The 22152-nt window shown below is 40.8% G+C and overlaps 1 protein-coding gene across 1 annotated transcript in view; it reads right to left on the reverse strand.

The window, feature by feature from the left end:
• LOC145397125 (glutamate receptor ionotropic, delta-1-like) overlaps window positions 1-13650 on the reverse strand; it is a 65370-nt gene extending 51720 nt beyond the window's left edge. The window contains exons 1-3 of the mRNA XM_080270324.1: window positions 13564-13650; window positions 13268-13374; window positions 1722-1880 (exon numbers count right to left, since the gene is read on the reverse strand). Coding sequence (XP_080126450.1) covers window positions 1722-1880; window positions 13268-13374; window positions 13564-13650 — 353 coding nt within the window. The remainder of the gene's footprint in view (window positions 1-1721; window positions 1881-13267; window positions 13375-13563) is intronic.
• Between the last annotated feature and the right edge of the window lie 8502 nt (window positions 13651-22152).

A 22152-nucleotide genomic window follows, 5' to 3' on the forward strand; every position in this document is an offset into this window, starting at 1 on the left:
CTTCTCCCCTTTGGGGCTAAGATGCGAATGAATGTGTTTGAATGGATGAGTAAATGGGGAGTGTGTCGTCCTGTCTCGGCTACCTCCCTTTCTGGGGGGAAGCAGCCTAGGTATATAGATATAGATCGAATCTATCTATCTATCTATTGCCAGACGCCACAATCTCGTAAGGGGTGGCCACTTGACTCTGAGTTATTTGTTTTATAGGGAGGGGCACTAACCCTCCACCAACCGACTTGTTGACACTTAGGGAGCAAGTATGGTTTGGTTATATGGTTACCACCCAGCGTTGTATGGTTTCTTGGCTTACAGGAAACCATTTGGCTTGTCACTCAATGTAAAACCACCTGTAATGGAAAAGAAAAGCAATAAGAAGTGACAGGAAAGATGAGAGAAATAGGAAGAGAGGAAGGCAGGCACAGAAAAAGAATGATAAAGGCCAAGGAAGAAGTAGGCAGCACTACATCAAGTGAGTGGATGGTGGTCGCCACCACCTACCATATATATATATATATATATATATATATATATATATATATATATATATATATATATATATATATATATATATATATATATATATATATTACAGATAATTTATGAATGGAGGACACCTGTAATCAGGTGTATGGATTATTTTTTTTATTCTTTAGTTTTCCTTCCTCTATTCCTTTAATGTAAAAAAAAAAAAAAAATCTCTTCTCAAGAAAGTTGAGTCAAAGGCTTTTCATCTCATTATCTCTCCTCCTATTGCTGACTTCCTTCAACCTCTGTCTCTTAACCACACTGTTGCATGATTATGTCTTTTCCATCGCTACTGCAATGGTCAGTACTGCTCTGAACTGTCTGCTTGTATTCCTCCACCACTACGGCAGGCACATAGGACCCTAGAAGCAATAAACTCTGATCCCTTTTCTGTTCAGCTCTCTAATGCAAAGTTAACCGTTACTCCCAGTCCTTCATGTATGCTACGGGTCAACTCTGGAACTGTCTCCCTCTGTCTTTATTTCCTACTGCCCATGATCTCCAGTTTTTCAAATGCAGTATCTCCAGGCATCGCGAATTGCTCTTGAATTTGGCTTTCCGTTACCTTGTTTTTGTTAATTCTTGGAGGGAACAGATTGCGGGCTCCTGGCCTTTGGTTCCTTCTTCCCTGCATAAAAAAATAGTATTCCTCCCGGGCTGTCTCTGGTGGCGGCAAACACATGTCAGTTAAGATATATACAGTTGCCAGAGTTAATGCTTTAAGTCTGGAAAGTCTTTTATTTAGTTCTTATCTTCAGACGATTTGTAGTTTTCGTGAGAGTTTTGAAGTGAAGGGGTAAGATGTTATAGCCTTCAACAATCACTTATCAATACTGAATAATATCGTTTAGAAATAATAGAAGTACAAAGTCGTCGGCGGATTGGAAACATTATCTTGGATGAACCCCTTTTATCCAGTGACGCATATTTTTGCTTGTTGCAGCCATTAACAAAATAATAATAATAATCAGTTTGTATAGGAGAGACCTCTTATACTGTAGAAAGGATTCACGATGGCAATGTCTAAACCCTCTTGTCTGAATATTCTCTAAGTTAATAAAACTGCCTCACACACACACACACACACACACACACACACACACACACACACACACACACACACACACACTAACGCCACTAGAGCTTTGAATTAAGGAAAGAAATATTGCTTCCCATCTAGTTAGTGGCCACAATACCTGAGCGTCCTGTCAGTGTTATTGTTGATGTTCTCGGTGGGATTCAGGTATATGATGAGTGCCCGGCAGGTGGTCTTGGTGTCTCCCCACAGCCCCTGGGATAGGTCCTGCTGCCTCACTGACCCTGACTCCACCACCACCACGCCATCGCCCACACGCCTAAAGTATAAGTGAACATTTCACTGGTCGAGAATTCCCACACTTGAACTTGCGACTTCCCTCAGTAATTTTATTATTATTATTATTATTATTATTATTATTATTATTAATTTATTTTTTTATTAATAATAATAATAATATTATTATTATGTTATTGTCACCATCGGGTGATCTTATTGATCCATTTAGGTGGATGACGTATTTTTCCAATGGCTTTATGCTATTGTGAAGTAGTTTTCGCGACGGAGGATGTAATTATTGCCCTCATTAACCTTTTCACCACTCAAGGTTCTCCCAAAGTTAAAGAAAGTCGTCTGATGGCATCTACTGGACAGAGTTTCTAGGGAGGTAGTGAAGTGGGCAAACAGAAAATTTCTGATCGAGGATTGTCAGATTAAAGTGGTTATAGCAATGTTTCCGTGAATACTGGCGTGCATAAGTAATTAGTCTTGAACCCCTTTATTTTTTTTCAGTGTGCTTGAAGCTCTCTCACGTGACTTCAGAAATGAACTCCCATGGGAGATGTTATAAGCTGTTGAATTGATGGTGATTGCTGAGAATGAGTGGGAAATGGAGAAAAGATTTGGGAGGTGGAAGACAGAACGGGGCACAAGGGTTTGAGAGTAAACGTGGATTAGAGAGAGAGGGGGGGGGGGAGGTTGGAGAGAATGATATCTAAGGTTTGTGATGGTACTAACAAAGCAGCGAGAGTGTGATCATGTGCAGTTTGTCACAGGGATGTGGAAAGTAACGTCATAATGTGCAATGTTTGCGATAAGAGGGTACATAAAAGATACAATGGTATTACAGGTAGGCTGCTAAATAATCCTGATTTCGGGTGTGCGGTGTCAACGGGAACGCGTGTAAAGATTGAGAGGCGTGGATGGATTGTTCTTACTGAAGGGTCTCTTGAGTGTGCGGAGAAGTTCTGCTGTTTAGAAGACGTGTTATATGTGGAGGTGAGACTGGCTATACCTCTGTGACTAGGGTAAGAAGTGGTTGAAATTCAGGGGTTTGCTGCCACTCCTGACAAGGCTGTCATTCCTTGCTAATGGAATATTATATGCAGCATGTGTTAAGATTGTTATTCTGTACAGTAGTAAGACTTGGACAGCAAAAGAGGTGGATATTCCTAGGATCAAACATATAGAAATGATAATGATAAGATGGATGCGCAGTTCGTCCTTGAATACGAGGCCTGGGGTGGGAGGCTACGACTGCGACGTAGAGTTGAGCTGAAGGCTGGGACTTGAAAGTGTTAGTGTGGTGATGACGATTGGCAGATTGAGATTGACTGGGCGTGTTGAGATGGTTGAAGTTGACAAGTGGGTGCGGAAGGTGAGGGGTGTGAACGATCAGAGGCAGACCTAGAAAGACCTGGGACGAGGTCATAGAGCGTAAGCCCACGAATACAGGACTGAATAGGGAGGCTGCTACAGTTCGACCTTCGTGGAGCGCCGCCATTAAATGACCAAGGCCAATGCATGCAAATATATTGGAGCCTTTATAAACGAACCGAAACGGAATAATTCAAACGTTTTAGTTTAGGGGTGATTTTTTTAACAGGAGGGGTTAACAATAGCATTCATTAACCCCTAATCTGATAGATTTTTTACGTAGTTTAAAAAATCTCCTGGAGGTAGCAACAAGAAATAAAAAAAAAATGTCATCGTCATTCGGAGATTAAAATTTCTCTGGCTGAAAATTCCATCAGTTGAATAAAATACCTATGACTTCAACTAAAACAAGTCATCAACACTTGACAGTTAGTGGAAGTAGTGGTAACTGCATATTCCCGAATACATTTTAAAATTCTACAAAATAAAATACTCAGGTTGGAAAAAAGAGGACTTATAATATACCGGTAGTACAATTTCAACACATTGTAGGTATGATAACCTGGAAACTGTTTTACTCAGAATCTTATCAGCATCAGTGGGTGGTTACTTAACTTCCAATGGCTGAAATTACAGGAGAGTCGAGAGAGGCTGTGAGAAGTAACAAGCGACACCCAGGGAAGTGCTCCTCTGCCACCTGACTCACCACCTCACCGACATTTTCCAAGGTCATTCTGTTTTCGATCGTCAACGCAGCCCCCACCAGCAACACGAAAAAAAGAAGTGGCAATTGGCTGTAATTAACCATTTTCTGCAAAAGATATTTCAGATGAGAAGAAATGCCAACTGAATATCAGTTACATGAATATTTTCCAGAACAAAGTCTTAAGTAAGAAAATTGTTCAGTTACATGCTGCAGATATTTCACCGTGAGTGCAAATCGTTAGCCAGTAATACTGCTAGTATTTCTACAGAAACACTGATATATCATATGCGAAGCACCTGCCTGGAAAAAAAAAATGGCTTCTCTGTATAACAGGATATTGAATTCCGTCATAAGCATACCTGACGAATTCTGTGTCACTTCAACCATATTAGCAACATGTCGATAAAACCTGTGAACACGAAAACCTTTATGATCATATATTTGTCTGTCAAACTATCTATCTGTGTATCTATATATTTATATTTATTTATTTATATTTATATATATACGGAATTCAGTTAAAGGATGGAAAAAATGAGTGAAGAAAACAAATGGAAGGAAGTGTATGTGTGGAAAGGGATAAACCTGGAGAAAGTGGTAAAGACCCTGAAAAGTATCTGACTATTTAGTGGAGTGTAAAAAATTCTGGCAGGAAGTAAAGTACTGCAGATGAAAGGAGGATAAGGGCAGCAGTAGTGAGAGTAATGCTGCAGATAACACGGTGATATGATTATTCAAAGTTGTACATCTATGTGCATGGAAAGGAAGCTAAGGCTCGGTCCTCTTTTTATTCCAGGTACATAGCAGTCTTTTTGCTTTAATTAATATGAAGTTTAATTCTAGTGAAATAACAAATAGTAATAATACGTAGTGTAAGTACTATGGCTGACCCTAGTGAGTTGGCCGAAGCCATTACGTAAACAGACTTTTCTGTTTCAGGAAAGAGATGTAATCAGTATTTTTATCCTAATGACTAGTGAGCAGCATTTTTCATATCAGGGAAACTACTGCAGCACGTTCATGTATTCTCAATAGAAACATCGGATTTGAATAATTCCAGACCAGTCAGCTTTCAACTTTTCACCTGCCTTCTGTTAGTGCAAAATTAAGGAGAAGATGATTTGTATCCAAGTTCTAACTCTCAAGAGGAAGATTTATACCTCAATCCCTGCATTAATGGGGCAGTACTCTGCAATTGATCAGGCTATTCCAATTTCAGCTGCTCATTGTAATTTGCTTAAGTCATGAAGAAAGCCTGTAGAACAATACAGTATTACAGAAACCTATAATATCAGCGTAGAGATAGCTTGCTGGTCTTGCCATTACCTTTTTCCTTGAGTTTGAAATAGCAACCTCGATTCAGAATTTACTGTATACTATATAATATTTCCCATGGATCCAGTGTTCTGCTGTGCACTGTGCTGAGTGTTTTCTAATTTGCAATGCGTTAATGGTACCGTATCTTTAGGACAACTAAAAAAAATGCTAATTAGATGAGTTGGCTGTTTGGTTTGATAATTCACTTATGTCAGTGGTGGAGTTGCAATTGTGACTAGACCCTAAGTCTTTCACCCAAAGGACGTTTCATATATATATATATATATATATATATATATATATATATATATATATATATATATATATATATATATATATATATATATATATATATAGCCTCTGTGGCACAGTGGTAGTGTGCATCTCGCACGCTGATGGACGCGGGTTCGCCTCCCACCAGAGTTGTAAAAACTTTGGGAAGCATTCACTGAGCCACTGACTGCTTTGGCGGACATAAGGGATGCTGTGGTTGAACCACTGTCGCATACTAGTATGCTTGCACCTAGTCGGCTTAAGGCGGATCGATTACACTTGGTTCACAGACTACACACACATCCAAAGCCACTACAACTCAACAGTCACACTCACAAGCGCTTCTCACCCTACATACTGTCTCTGCCAGACAGCCTAAGCCACTGGGTAGATACATCGGCTGTATCGTCCCTGCTTCGGTAGGGATGGACCGGTCCTGCAGTGGACGTCAATGGATGATGATTATATATATATATATATATATATATATATATATATATATATATATATATATATTCAGTACCTTACGGGGAAAATCGCTTCCATATCTGGCAACTCACTGTCCAAACACTACCACACTACACAGCGCTGCTGGATATCGGGGTATGCCTGTACTTTTTTTGCCAAACTCTAAAAGAAGAATCGACTAAGCTGCAAAAGTTGTCCCATATCCTTGACTTTAAATTGATTAGAGGGTTAGGAAGAGAGGAGAGAATGAGGGCGAAGAGTAGTCAATGCCTTCCGCTCACTTTTAAAATCACACACACACACACACACACACACACACACACACACACACACACACACACACACACACAGAAAGAGAGAGAGAGAGAGAGAGAGAGAGAGAGAGAGAGAGAGAGAGAGAGAGATGCCCTAGGCCAACAAGCTGAAAAATTATTAAGTTTTGTGCTCATTTATTTGTATTTTTAGCCATATTTTTAAAACATGTACACGATATGTTCTGTATAACTGTATTTTATATATCTGGATGCTATAAACACGATGTTCACATGAGAGATCTATTAGTAGAACAAGACAGTGTATAAAATGGTTGTGGTAGGCACTGCGCTGTCTGGTATAAATTGAAACTAGTGACCTACAACTAGTTAATGCAAGTGACACATACACAAAGCTGACAGCAAATATGAGGCTACATGTGGGAAAGTGTACCTATCAGGTGGAGCCAGGATTCCAAGGAAGTGAATGGTGAATGAGTGTATGTATGGTCCATTTCAGTGGGCATGTTGACTAATCCTCCCATTATTGTGTTCTCTCTTTTTCCTGGCGTTCTGTATCCTACCTCTCCCCACCTGCAAGTAGAAAGAAACAAAGAGTGATGGTGATGATGGTGAATTTCCCATTCCAGTGCTTGACTAACCCACAATTCATTGTGGAAGGGGTGTATGTGACTGTTGAGAGTCTGTGAATCTATTATCTCTTGAACCAATGACCAGATCATCTTCAAAATTTGCACAGGTGTTGGGTATGTGAAACTAAGGAAGTGGTTCGATTTTGGTGAAAATCCACCAGGGGTGACGATAAGAATGGAGGGTCCCACATTTGGAGCAAGTTTTTCAAAGTGCCATAGGAGGCAAATGGTGAGAGATAGACTTATGGTTACTCCCAATCACAAATAGGAAGTCATACATGAGGATTATGTTGACACGATTGCATTTGACCGTGAGTGAACCTGAAAGGTTAAAATCAAGGTCACACATTTTTGAGTCTGTGCATCAATTAACTCTTGAACCAATGAGCAGATCATCTTCAAATTTTGCACAGGTGTTGGATGTATGGAACTGAGGAAGTGTTTTGATTTTGGTGAAAATCCACCAGGGGTAAAGGCGGGAGTGGGTAGCCCCAAATTTGAGGTGTGGGCATTGTATTGTGACCTCAGGTCATTTTGCTCTAGTTCATCACTCATTTCACTTGACCATGCATGATTGCCTATTCAGTAAGGGAGTGTCGAAATTGTTCCATATTTTTACCTTCCACCTGACAAAGAAGAGAGTATTGTTATCACTGGTATCCGTACATAGAGTTGGGTAGCTGGGCGGATGGCTGGCTGGTCATTTCTGGTGCAAATCTCATAAAGTATTACCTATAGTGTCGTGATAATTCACATAGTTGTGTATCTTATAGTGAACTAGTGCCTTTTGACAAGTAGAATGCCGTGTCTTAAGTATTTTTTTTTTTTAATAATGAAAACGTAAAAAGGTAAAGATTTCGTATCTGGAGCAAAGGTCAGAAAGTATTAACTATAGAGTCATGACATTTTCACATAGTTATGTGTCTTACAGTGAACTTGTACCTTTTGATAGGCAGAGTGCTGTTTTTATTTATTTATTTTTTTTTTTTTTAAGGACAAAGTTAAAAAAAAATATCTTAGAGATTTGAATGAGGTTTGCGCAAGTAATCTTTAGGGACAGGTTTATGTTTACCATGGATAAACTACTGAAATGTTTTCATGTCTCTATGGTATACAGAGGGGAGGGGAGGAGGGGGGGATGAGGGCCATTATGCACTTGGTTAAGTGTACAGGGAGGTGGGGGGGTATGTGTTTGGTGAGCTGGAGTGTTGCAACAGCGTAGCATTGGTGATGATGATGATGATGGTGGTGGTAGTGGTAGTGGTGATAGTGGTAGTGATCATGGTGGTGGTGGTGGTGGTAGAGGTGTTGATGATTGTAGTGGTAGTGATGATGGTGCTGGTGGTTATGGTGATCATGATAGTGGTGGTAATGATGGTGGTGGTGGTTTTCTACTTCCTATCACACTTCCCTATTCCATATCACTGATTTTATTAAGTTTTAATATCTCTGTGTTACACAGAAGGGCAGGGGGTGAAGGCCATTATGCGCTTCGTTAGGTGTGCAGGGAGGTTGGAGGTATGCGTTTTGTCAGATGCAGGGCTGCTACATTGTAACATTGCCTATGTTTTTGAAGATTGATACAAGTAGTATTGCTAATTCAGCTCTCTCCTCTTGTTTCATTGTTATTACCGTGGCATGTACAGCACATGTTTTTGAGATGTATTTAACCTCGTCCCTCAAAACATGTGTCGTACATAAAGTGTATCCTTTAACTAAAATAATGTATTTCATAAGAGTTACAAAGAGCTTCTGTGAAATCCAATTTGAAATCTTTAACTAGCCTTTTGGTCTTGCATAATTTCTTGACAAGTGATGATAGCCCTGTCATTGTCATTATCATCTTCGTCTGTATAAGAGTCCCCAGCAAGACGAAGGCCTCTGCCATAATTTTGTGCTCTGTCATAATGGTTGTTAGCAGTTTGGACTGAATAGCTGCAACCATGCCCATTTCGTCTCGCCATCTTGTTCTTCATTTGCATTTTCCTCTCACGTTACTTTGGCTGTTCATTCCTCTACGAAAAACGTGACCTGCTTTTCGTCACTTCCATTTTCTAAGTTTTCTAAGTGTGATTAAATCCTCTGTTTTCGTCCGTTCCCTTAACCAAGATGTTTTCTTTTCAATTTCAACATGTCTTACTTATTTCTTTCCTTTCCTCTATAAATACTTCCTGTTATACGTTTTATGGACACTTTTAGATTTCAGGTTTCCAGCCTGTAAGTTACAGTGGAGAGAAAGCACTGATTTCAATCTCTCACCTCGCCTTTTTTCAGACAGGCCATTTCCTCTATGATACTTTATGTGCTTAGTACGGTGTAAGAGAACCCTCTATCCTATTTTTGTTCTTGTTTTTCATTGTTATAACACTTATTACATCCAGCTTTTATCTGGGTTGGTTTGCATCAAGTTTCAAGAATAATTTGATATGTTAGGTTCCTCTCTTATTTGAACAATGTAATGTAAACAACAGTAATCTTCAAATGATTACCTACTGTAGTTTCAGATTCTCTGATGTACTGGTCATTACCTCTGCCAACGAAAGTTGGAAGAGGTTATGTATTCATCCCTGTTTATCTGTTTGTCCACAAGACACCTAAAAAAGTTGATAAATGTCAGTGCAATTTTATGGTTATTTGAGTCATATGCCAAGGAAGAGTTTAGTACCGTAAATTTTGGTGGTGATCTGACATCGAGACCCGATTCGGGATTGTTGTTCATATGTCAAAAATTTATTGATAGATTTTAGCGAAATTGTTTGGAGTATGTGAGTCACTGGCCATGGAAGAGTTTATTAAATTTTGGTGGTGATCTTAGTTTTCCGGTCTAAGCGTTGGCAGAGGTATGCGATCTCTTAACCCGTCACATCCCAACCGATTTCCACCCTCCGATACCCCCCAGTCCCGTGCATTTTTGGATTTTTTTTTTTTTTTTTGGCTAAAACCTCCACTTTTGTTGAGAAACAAAGGAAAATCACCAAAAATGGGCTTACCAGGGTCCATAAGTGGTCAGAACAGGTGAGGAACCCCACGTTAGATATCGTATTCTGTTACTGACGTGTCAGGCTCTCACGTTTTCTATGGTAGGTAATTGTGGGAGAAACAATCAAGAACACATCTACATTTATTGATTTGGAACTAATAAACAACCATAACAAAATATAAATGGTTTTCAGTGATATATATAGGAAAAATAAGCATTGTTCCATCGCACGAGCATAGCGAGTTTGGTCGTATTGGTTACACGCTAGTTGCTTAGTTTCTTGTTTCAGGAAACAGATCATTTTTTCTACTTGCATAATACTGTTTCAATGACATTTTACCATTTTTGACTTTATGTAAATGTTTTCAGCTGTTTACATGCATTACGATGATATTTAGCATAACTATTGTGCACATCTGTATACTCAGCGCACTCGCTATGACTCTTCACTCAACATACATTACATTTTTTTTACTTTCATATTATTGTTTTCATGACATTGTACCATTTTTCAACCAATCTAAATGTTTTCACTTATTTACATTCCCTACGAAGATATTTAGCGAAATACTACGCATATTCATGTAGCAAGCACACTCGCTACCACTCGTGTTTCAGCTTATAATTTATTTCTTCACTTCCAGTATACCTCTCCACTTACATTACACCCATTTCCACCTTATAATACTATTTACATGTTTACGGGCCTTATTTATTCCACTGAGCGTCTGAATATCGCATTTATATACCCTCGCTAGGAATGTTTCGACTTAGATTATATTCTATGCACTTACATAATAATTTTCCACTTACATTTCACCCGTTTCCACTTTATACAACTAAAGTGGAGTCTATTTTATCCGAAATTCTTTTAACCGTAATATGCCATTAACCGTAAGTTTTACTAAAACGTTCTCATTTCGATTAACCGCAAAAGTCTGAAATCTATCCAAAAATTCAAACATGGCGGGCTTGTTTTGCGCCACTACAGTTAGTTTACGGCAATTTACCTCTCACCCAATGTTACAAAAGTGCAGTTACATACGTATACTACAGTGTATTAAGTGTTTTGGTGATGGTTGAGTGGCTTTTGGGGTGCTGGTGCTGGTGGTGGGTTAGACGTCACCAGAAATGGATGATGGGTTAGTACAATACTGTTCCCTTGTATCCTACATATTGTTAAATTATCTTTTATCCAAAAAAAATCGATTAAACGAAACTGTGAAAGTCCCATGATTTTCAGATAAAAGAGACTCCACTGTATTTACATATTTACTGGCCTTATTTATTCCACTGAACGTCAGAATATCGCATCTATATACACTTGCTAGGAATGTTTCGACTTAGAATATATTTATGCACTTACATAATAATTTCCCACTTACATTATACCCGTTTCCATTTTTATACTACTATTTACATATTTACGGGCCTTATAATTACACTGAGGGTCTGTATGTCGCATTTCTTCCTGAGTATGAGCGTCATATCGCATTCACACCATATTAGAACTCCATCAAGGTGTGATATTCACTGAAACAAGGGTGAATGCAGAAACCCACGCTACACTCAAAGCACTCATAGCGGGTGTCTTTTCTCTGAGTGGAGAGTCTCACACGGGAATTACCACACACATGACACCTGCGTTAGGGCCTAGGTCTATTTGGCTGGGCAGGTATAGGAGTGGGAAAATGGCGGGCGGACATTCTCATGGGAGTTTGGGTGGTAGGAGCAGTGTGTGTGCGTTGTTGAGGCCTCTCGACCGCATACCTGGCTAAAATCTCACGTCCATGCTCCCTCACAAACCCTTCAAAGGTTTCCTGAACTCCTGTTGTCATGGCTGCAGGTGGTGGCAATTGAGGGCAGTTATATCGAGCAGGTGAAAGAAGAGCTTCTTGGACCACGTCATCGTGGTCCTGGCACACTCGACAGTGGATATCATGGAGTCTGACTGGTCCACCAGCCGCATGTTGATGTTATAATCCAGCACACACTCAGGTTTCCAGATGTGGCGCCTCCTCTTGCTGCAGAAATTCGCGGACTCTGTACGGTGCATCAATGGGCGGTGAACTGTGGACAAGAGACAGACTTCCCTGTTGTGGTTCCACACTATAGCTAGGATATTGTTAGCCTTGAAGAAGACCACCTCATTTTATTCTAGTTTCTGCCCCACCTTGACCATGTGACGCCAGTTCACCTTGATGGTACCACAGAGTCCTGTGTCACGCAGGTGTAGATAACGAGCGAGAAGAGGACTAGTGTACCAGTTATCCAGGTAAAGGACGTGACCACGATGAAGGTAGTCTTCAATCATTGTCTTTACCACTGCTCCAGACAGTCCAATACTCCGATCTTCTATAATGTCTGTCTGTGCACCGGTGTACAAGACTATGTCTTGCACATAGCCAGTCCTACATTCACACATAATAAAGATCTTGAAACTAAAACGGTGCCTTTTGCTGGGTATGTACAGGCGAAAGGAAATATTGCCTCTCCACAACACGAGACCCTCGTCTATGACAAGGTCTCTATAGGGATAAAATGAGGAACGGAATGTTTGCCGTAGGTGACTAAAAACCAACCTAATTCACCTCATCTTATCTGTGTCATTTGCATTGGCAGGATCATCAGCATCGTAAAAGTGGAGGCGGCTTAGAATTTGCTGAAACTGATTACAGCTCATGATCTTGCCAAATACTGGTGTCTGCATGATAGGGTCCATTGTCCAGTATGACGGAATTCTGTTTTTATGTACAATACCCATCAAGAGTACCAGGGCAAAAAATAAAAAAAATTTTGCAAGGGAGACAGGGTAATCGTAAATGATCGAACGTCTACTCTCATGGAGCTGGCTGCTAGCAAAACGGTTGGTTTGTTCCACTATCTGCTCCATAAAACCCTCACCAAAGAACAGGTGGAAAAAATCTAGCCTGGTGGAGCAACAATGAATCCCTGGAGCTGTGCAGCCAGTGTGCCCCTGCTCAGTGAAGGGGTGAATGATGGGAGAAAAATCACAGCTATCTTCCCAATTCCAACTCACATTACCCTCGCCCTCATCGTCGTCTTCGTCGGGGTGGGGAGGAGATGCTGGTGGGGGAGGTTGGGGAGGAGTGCGGAGGGCTTCCCCACTCACACTCCTCTTCCCGCGGCCTTTACCCTTCCCATTTCCCTTATCCTTACAGCCTTGGGGAACATCAGGGGGCTGTGGGGAGGAAGTCCGGGAATGTTGAGGAGAATAAGACGTGCTGGGGAGTGGCTCCTCCTCACCTTCCCGCTCCATCACCACACTATGTGATTCACCACGCACTCTCACTTTCCAGGATCGCCCCAACACTTTCGATTTCACTCCCCACTCCCTCAACGCCACTTCCACCCTCCCCTAACAAAACACTAGGCCCATACCTGCTAGTACGACGTGTTGTGCACTCAGGGCCGTGATGCGTGATTATCTGACGACCGTACCACGTGCCAGTACATCCCACGGCTCCCTCCTCGTCCTCATCCTCGTCCTATTCATCGATTTCAGGCTCCACATCATGTAGGAGCTGCAGAGAGGTTATTGCACGATGTTTTGGTGCAGGCTGGCCCTCTCTAGCGGCACGACATGTAATGTAGCACCACTTCCTTGGGGACGGGACCTCTTCATCACTGCTGCTACTTTCCTCCTCCTCTGGTTGGACATCATCCTTGTCTCTCACCTCGTCATCAAAGAGAGAATCATTGTCGCCTGTGAAGGCGTCCAAGGCAGCTTGAATTTCCTTCTCCGAGAGGCCTCTGTGCGCCATGTCTGACCTGGGTCACTGCTAACTGGTGAGTGACTGAGCCGAGGGTGAGTGCGGGTCTCGCGGGGTCACCGAGTGTCCCCACCTGGTGGCAGGTGGGGGAAGGTCTCCCGACCCTACGTACCCAAAATCAAGCATGAGATTTGAAATTTGTGCAAATTATGAACCTTGCAATTGCGCGATGTACCAGTAAGTTGATGGGACTGGCAGTGACATAACATTGCAATGTACCCATACGTCGACGGGATGCCTCGGGTTAATGGTCTGCTATGTTCTAAAACTGTATCATTACAAGTGCATATTTTGTCAGCTGACTGGCATTTGATTTAGATGACAATCTCTTTGTTGCGTTAATTTAGTAGTAGTAACTTACATAACCTGTATTTATTTGTGAAGGGAGAACATATCGGTATAAAATCGAATTCTTGCCCTGAAATGATCATAATAAAATGCTTAATGTTTCCCATTACAGTTAATGGTAATTTCACAGTACTAGGTAACACTCTGCCAATCAGTTTTATAACACGAACACCTCCCATTAGCAGAATACTGTCATTTGATGGCAGCAAGAGTCAAATAGTGTATTTTCTTGTTCTGAAGGAATTAACAAGATTTACAGATCTGGTGCTTCACTCAAGATAAATAAAATCGTGAACTGTACTAAGGAGAATGTAAACTGCTTTAATAAATCTTTTAAGTATTCTTTAGTTCGATCTAAAAATAATAATTAAGAGTTAGCAATAATAAACTACTGACCCATACTAAAGGATCTTCATTAATTGTTTTCAATCCTTACTCTCTGGCAAGACACACTTTAAATATTCAAAACCATTAGCAATGAATGAGTCAGAAAAAAAAAAAAATCCTGCAGTCTACGAAAGGAAACCATTTGATACCTTCTTAATCATTCTATTTTTGTCTTTATCTGCTGCAAGGTATGATTCATTTACTAAAGGTACTCTTAAATCTCACGCTACGAGGCTAAATTAAGTCGTATGTTGTAAAGTGCAGCATGGATCTCGCGGTGAATGATCTGATTAGTAATATAAAATTTCGCTGTACATGGTTTTCCAGAAATATTTTTCATATGTTACTGGGCGCATTCCTGGGAAAATTCTCCGACACAATGTATGTATAACAAAATGTCAGAATCCATATAGTTTCTTAGTTATAACCATTAAAAGAAGTAAGATGTTGTGGTAAGAAAAATGGAGGGTAAACCTCATAGATTTCTTTGAGTACTGGTTAATAATTAAACCATGCCATTTCAATCTCCATATCAAATCAAACCGTCTTACCTACCCTTATTTAGCCTTTTGACTGATAAGAGAATTATCATGGTTGAATAAATAGTCTGGCATGAGCCTGAATACAATAACGTGCTTGAAGTCCAGTGAAACATTAAGGACGGTCTGTAACCTTTTGACAAGTAGACTTTTTTCTAGACAGAATATAATCTACCGTTGTCCACAGTAAAACACTAAATTGCGTGAAAATCAGTGGAGCAGTTATCTTAACATAAATTTACTGACTCTACCTAATCTTACCTACCCTAAGTAAGCATAACCTAAGCAAGAGGTTGAGTTGATCAGATATATAATTAACTGCAGATGAAATTAATGTTCACTGATATTTCCTTGTCTGTTGTGTTTGCTGTACTATGTAATTTCTTGGCAATTTCATTCAGTAATTTTCTTTGAGATCGAACATTCATGCCATTGACTGCGATCCAACACAGCTTCGAACTGTGAATGAGAGCAGAAAATCTCGAGCAGTGTATCTGAATGAGAATGAAATAACTGAGCAATGCTGAAAATGCAGGGATGCAAAAACACTCAACATAAATTGTCTGCGGACGAACTAAGTTGCTTTGGTGAGAGGTTTGCTTGTTTGCATTGAGGAATCAGGAGATGGGGCCATACCGATTTGACATGAGGTAGAGGGCTGTGGTTCGCAGACCAGTCCCTTCCTTGCTTTAGTACAAGGTGGATGAATACATCAACCAGAAGTGGTCAAGCACAGCATACTGTGGACATGGAAGATTATTCATGTAACGGGTATGCAGACAGGTTACTGATGCTGGAAGAAGCTGGTGGAAACGCAGGAATGGCTGTTCGTTTGTACAGAGAACGTTTTCGGAACCACAGGGTGGCTTCACGTATAACATTTCTTGCTGGGAGTGTAGATTATGTGAAACTGGTAGTTGTCAAGTTCGGGACATTCCTGCTGACGGAGGACGGCCGTTAAACAAGCGCATACATGAAGCAGAAGACCAGATACTACACATAACTTAGAACAATCCTGAGACAAGTATTTGTCAGATTGCCGAGGAACTGCAGTTGTCAGTGGGTACAGTCTGGAGGATCATACACCGCCATGACCTTTATCCTTACCACCATCATTTGGTGGAAAAGCTCTGAGTAAGGCCCCATTCACACTGCATGTACAACTTATCACAAACCATCCATGACCTGCAAGTCGTGGTTGGTTTTGGTGAGGTTTACTACTGGTCTTCATATGTCTCGGTCTAGCCGCAGGCCACCATGGAGACCAAAAAATCGTCATGAGGTTTTTCGTGCTGCATGAAAAACCTCCCTGTGACCACTGATGTCGTGGTATGGAAGCCTACCGGTGGGCGGTTGGACTGCATCTGGCCGGCTTACAGACTGCGACTGGTCGGCGACACCTGATTAATAAGCGGTAGTTGCCATCCGGATGGAGGCCGGTCGCCGCCCGCTCTGTGCAGTGGCTGTCTGCACTCTGTCAAGGCAACGACTGGACTGCGGTAGCCACCGTCCACAAGCCTCCTGTCCAGGGTGGTGGTTGAAGTCCAGCCGCCATCCAGCCGGCGATTGGTTGAACTACAGGTGGTGGGCTGGACCAAGACCAGTCCTCCAGCCAATCCACTGCATGAGGTTGCAGTCTAAACTAAAACAGTATGCGGACCGGTCGCCATTTGTCAGTGGTCTGCTGACGACTGGCGGGCCACCCCTCAGTGTCTTGACCTGTGTGTACCTGGCCATGGTCTGCGTTCACCCGCCCACTGGGCGGACGCTGCACGGACACTAGATGACCACCGGTAGCCGATCAGTGGCACAACTGCTTGGAGACCTCCGTGGTCAGGGACTGGTTTCGCAATTTTCAGGTTTACGACAAGTTGTACCTGCAGTGTGACTGGGGCATAATGTGGACTATTCTTCCCAGATGCATTTTTGCCAATGGCTGCTAAGGCAACAAACAGAAATTCATCTCTTTCCATCTTTTGTGCTTTTCAATGATGATACTACATTTACTTAACATTGCATTTTCAACATGCACAACACTCATACCTCGGATATTGAGAATCCACATACAGTGACTCGCCGAGGCTATCTGGTATGGTTGTCTATGAACGTTTGGGCTGGCATTATTGATGAACACATCTGTGGCACATATCTTCTACCTACACGAGGGGAAACATGCAGAAACTTTCTTGAACACATCGCCAGTACTGCTGGAAGATGTACCAATCGAGATTCGGCGGCAGGTGGTTCTCCAGCACATTCTGCTCGAGTAATTAAGAAATACCTAAATGTTTTGTTACCTGGCAGATGAATAGGACATTGCGGTCCTGTGTCATGCCCACCTCGGTCACCTGACCTGAATCCACTTGATTTCTACCTGTGGAATCACATAAAATGCAAGGTGTACATTTCAGAGGTCCAAAACAGCTGCGGCATTTGGAGCAGAGTACAAGACAGCATGGCAAGTATTCGAGACATCCCTAGGGTCTTTGAATGTGTGTGGCAGTCACTTATGCTACGAACTCAAGCCTGCACTGAAGAAGAGAGTCGTAACTTAGAAATCTTGGTGTAGATAATGATACCGTAACAATATATGTAACAATTAATGATTATGTAAATTGTTTCATAAACCTTGCAAGAAAAAGAGGTTGCTCATGTTCACTGTGAGGAGATGTAGGCTATTATTATTATTCCTACCAAACATTTGTTGGTTGAAGCTAAATATTACGGGAATACTTAAATCTAGTTACATTAATAGTTGATTAATTCACGGACTACCATGTTAATAACATGTGTATCCCACTATTTCATGTTAACTAGTGCGCAAATAATTCTATGAATTTTACCCTTCACTTTTCTTACCACTGCATCTTACATCTTCTAATGGTTTTATCTAAAAAAAAAAAAAAAAAAATATGTGGATTCAGATATTTTGTTATAGAGATATTATGTCGTAGAATTTTCCCTGGTATTCGCCCTGTAATTTATGAAAAATATTTTTGGAATCTCAGTGCAAGATTGGGTCTCTGTTGCTACTTTTATATTAATAAAACGAATTTAAGCTGATAGTAATCTCTCGATCATATATAATGAACTATATCGATTAACCATTTCGCTATAATTTACACAATCGAGAGATACATTCAGGGAGAAATAAGACAATTTTGGGATGGGAGGTGTGCCACATTGCTATTACGTAAGTAAATTTGATTTCCCACACGACTGAGCTGAGTTACAAGTGTATATTTTTTTCATCAGCAAGGTATGTAAATTGTAAAACCCAATACCCACATGGTTCTTCGAGTGCACCACGCCAGACATGTTTGATTTGCATAGGAAATTAATACTGTTATATTCATTTTTTGTACCTTTCCTTCTATGTTGTCATTTACCCCTCAACCATATTTTTTCATTTACATTCATAACTTTACAGTACACTGATAACTATTCTTTCTTTTTCTTTTCATTAATGGTGTTATGAATGCCCCTGACTGTAGTTCTAATTTCACAGTTAATCTAGATATATGTAGTATGATAACTTGTTTCAGAACTCTTTTTGAAAGAGTAGTTGTGTCAAATCACTTAGATTACTATCAATAGATAAATGATGAAGTAAACCTCATTCTGCGAAATATTAGACACGGTACAAGAGTAGGAATACATGCTTTTATCAAGTTTATTCGTTTTCGGAAATCTAAAAATGTATTCTATCTACCACACACTTCCAGAACCAGGCTGTTGACAAAATTGCCACGTATGATATTTCATGCCTTCATTTCCATGATGTGCGAAGTATGGATAAAGGTTTCCCAATTTAATTTGTCTGTAGTAAAGATGATGGTATTGATTCGACCAAACTGAGGGGAACTGTGGCACGGTGTTGAACATACCTATCTCTTGATTCGTGGTGCATAAAGGTGTCTGTATTACTCTTGCAGATGATGCAGATTTCACTGACATATCAGGTGTTTTACAGCCAGATAATTTTGAGCTTCCTACCATCTGAGGTCCAGATACTGTTGAATCCAGTACCATATCAGAATCCTTAAACCCAGGGCTCCTTATTAACCTAGGTCCCTTGCAGTTACATAATGCTGAGCTCTCTATCGTATCACGTCCTTCACAGCTAGATAATGGTAAGTTCACTACTATCTCAGTTCCTGATACTGGTGTCTTTACTGCCATCTCAGGGCCTTTACCGCTCGATGTTGGAACTTCGTCTCGTGATGCAGGTACCAAATTTCTCTTTAAAAACCAGGGAGATTTGCGCGTTGCTTTATGTACGGGCCTCGTTCTGACAGATCCGTCCTCCTGCCACCGCCTGATCCAACGGTACACAGTGGAGAGACTGGCGCCGGTCTGCTGCGAGATGGACCTAGCTGAGTCGCCTCCCAGCCACAGCCACACAATCCTCGCTCTCTCAGCAACCACGGCGGGACTGTTGGTTATGCTTCGTTCCATTTTGTTCCTGCTTGAGTAAAGGATGGCACAGTCAGGACATACGTTCTCGTAATATTCCACCATTCACTTTTTTTATAAATTTTATTTCAGTATAATTCAACTCATTTGATCCGGTAAAATCAGATCACTCAGTTTAGTGTTGCAACTCTGAAGCTACTTAAAAAAATGCAGCCCTTTTTATACAATAGTTAAAGGTGAGAAATTTGAAAAATTTATTGGGTAGAAGTGAAAGGAAGGAAGATGTGACAAGGGTGGACAGGACAGGAATGAGTGCCGATGGAGGGTCAGGGTAAGGTTAAGTGAATAAACACTATATGGAATGAGGATGTATAGCTGGGTGAAAGTTAATCCCTCCAGTTGGATGACGACATTTTGCTTAGTATTTACTACCAGCAGATTATACTAAACTTGGATATAACTTTTAGAACCCGCTGCGTTTAATGTAGTCATCTTTTTCTCCTTCATTAAGTGAGGTCTGCCAAAGGATTTAAAAACAAAGTGTGGAGGTAGCAGTAGTAAAGCATTTAAATAACGTGAGTTCAGAGTGTTTGTCTGTTGCCTGGAATGATGTAGATTCGACCCACGGCTGGAAGAGGTTGATGATCTTAGCTAACGGAAACATTGCTGGTGTTCCCTAAGACCCAGCACATGTCATAGAAAATAACACTGAAATAACCGTACCAGTCTTGAATGAGACAGACCTAGCATGTATTCAGTAAAGGTAGTGGGTATACGTACTTTCAAATATGTGACACATTGGAGCATTGTCGGGCCTCAGGGAACGCGCTGTAAAGCCTTTATCCTGAGTGATATACATAAAGAACTAAAACAAGAACAATAACAAAACAGGTTAGTGAAGAGTCCTTTCCCTTTGAAATGAATGTGATGATACCTATGGGTTCATCGAGTTCTGGGTGGGGGAAAAGTTAAAATGAGGATGATTATACAGTATACAAGCGGAGGGGATGTCTTTAATAATTTAACTCTGAAAAGTGTCTCTTAGCTTAAGAAAAATGTCAGCAGTTACTCGGAATACAATACTGTGTTAAATTTTTACCCCCTCAGTGAAAAAGATAAAGGGATAAATTAAAATTAATACTTTATGATAGCGACTATGGGCAGAGACCCATTTATATTTTTAATAACAAAACAGAGGAAGGAAAAACAAATGATTAAAAAATAATCCATACAATAGATTACTGGCATCCTCCATTCATATATCTGTAACAGTTGGGCTTGAACTGCCGTAAGTTGAAGTTTGGAGGGAAAAAACCCTGGGGAGGCGAGTTCCAAAGAGATGCAGTTCGGGGAATGAAAGAATTCTGATAGGCAGAACTTCTGAAATATAGATGAATGACTTTCCAGTCATGAGCGCTGCCAGATGCCCGTGTAGCATGGTGGAAGGCATGGAGAGGTGGCGCAATGGATGCGACTTCATCTGAGCTTTTGCCATAAATATTCCTGTAAAATAATGCAAGGGAGGCAACATTCCTTCTTAGTTGTAGGGGAGGTAGTTCATTTATAATAGCAGGTATATTAATAATTCCAGCAATTTTGTACTGAATTTGTCTAGTTGTTTTAACCCGCAGCGTCCCGTCGACGTGAATTAAGGTCCACACGTTTTGTCACTGCCAATCCCGTTGAGGTTCATAAACGCAAATCAATTGCAAGGTCCCTAATTTGCACAATTTTCAATTTTCGCGAGTGATTTTTGGTACGTATATACGGGACACCTTCCTCTACAAGATGCCGGGCAGGGACAATGCCTTACGCAGCATGACCTCCCCCCCCTGCACGCCATTATCGCAGCAATTCACCTGTTACCAGTGACCCGGCTAGTAAAGACATGTCGTGCCACGGTACAAAAATCAGGGCCAGAGTGATTCCCCAATCAATGACAATGTGGAGGACAAAGTTTACCTAGCATTAGAGGAAGAAACAGTCAGAAATGATGATCAGGTAATGTCGCCAAAAAAGGTCAGGTATGTTGATGTGTTTCATGAGTGAAACAATGCTTATATTGCCTATATTACTGCGTGAAAACCAATATTCTCTTGTACTACATATAAATTCGTACCAAATAAATAAATAAATACCATTTATGAGTGGTGTGGAATGGTTACGCTCCCATAGAACTCGTTTTCTTTGGAGCCAGCTTGATAGAAAACACAGTAAGGTGAGGAGGTACTGCTACCTGTATCGAGTATTTTAAACCTCAGGTGAGCGATATCTCTATGAGTTTTCGATGTTTCTCACCAAAAGTGGAGGTTTGGGCCAAAAAATTTTTTCCCAAAAATAGTCGGAATTGGGGGGAGTCAGTGGTGGGAAAGTGGTCGGGATGGGGCGGATTAATACAACCTCGCCACATCCACTCCATGAGGGTGAGCAATATTCAAGCTGAGAGCACACATGACTCTTATTCAGGATATATATATATATATATATATATATATATATATATATATATATATATATATATGCATTTGTTCGTTGTAAATTCCAGTTATGACCTATCGTTGTGAGACCTGGAAACTGACAAAATCAATGGAAAATAAATTAATCCGTTCTCAGAGAGCAATGGAAAGGCCAATGTGTGGAATATCTTTAAGAGACAGGAAAAGATCAACTTGGGTGAGAGAGCAGACTAAAGTCAAAGATATTGTGGAAGTTATAAAGGAACAGAAATGGAGGTGGGTAGGCCATATACCAAGAATAAAGGATAACCGATGGAGCAAGAGGCATACTGACTGGACACCAAGAG

Source organism: Coenobita brevimanus, chromosome 40, assembly GCF_032717465.1.
Source record: "Coenobita brevimanus isolate Jiangsu-jjx chromosome 40, ASM3271746v2, whole genome shotgun sequence".
Taxonomy (NCBI): domain Eukaryota; kingdom Metazoa; phylum Arthropoda; class Malacostraca; order Decapoda; family Coenobitidae; genus Coenobita; species Coenobita brevimanus.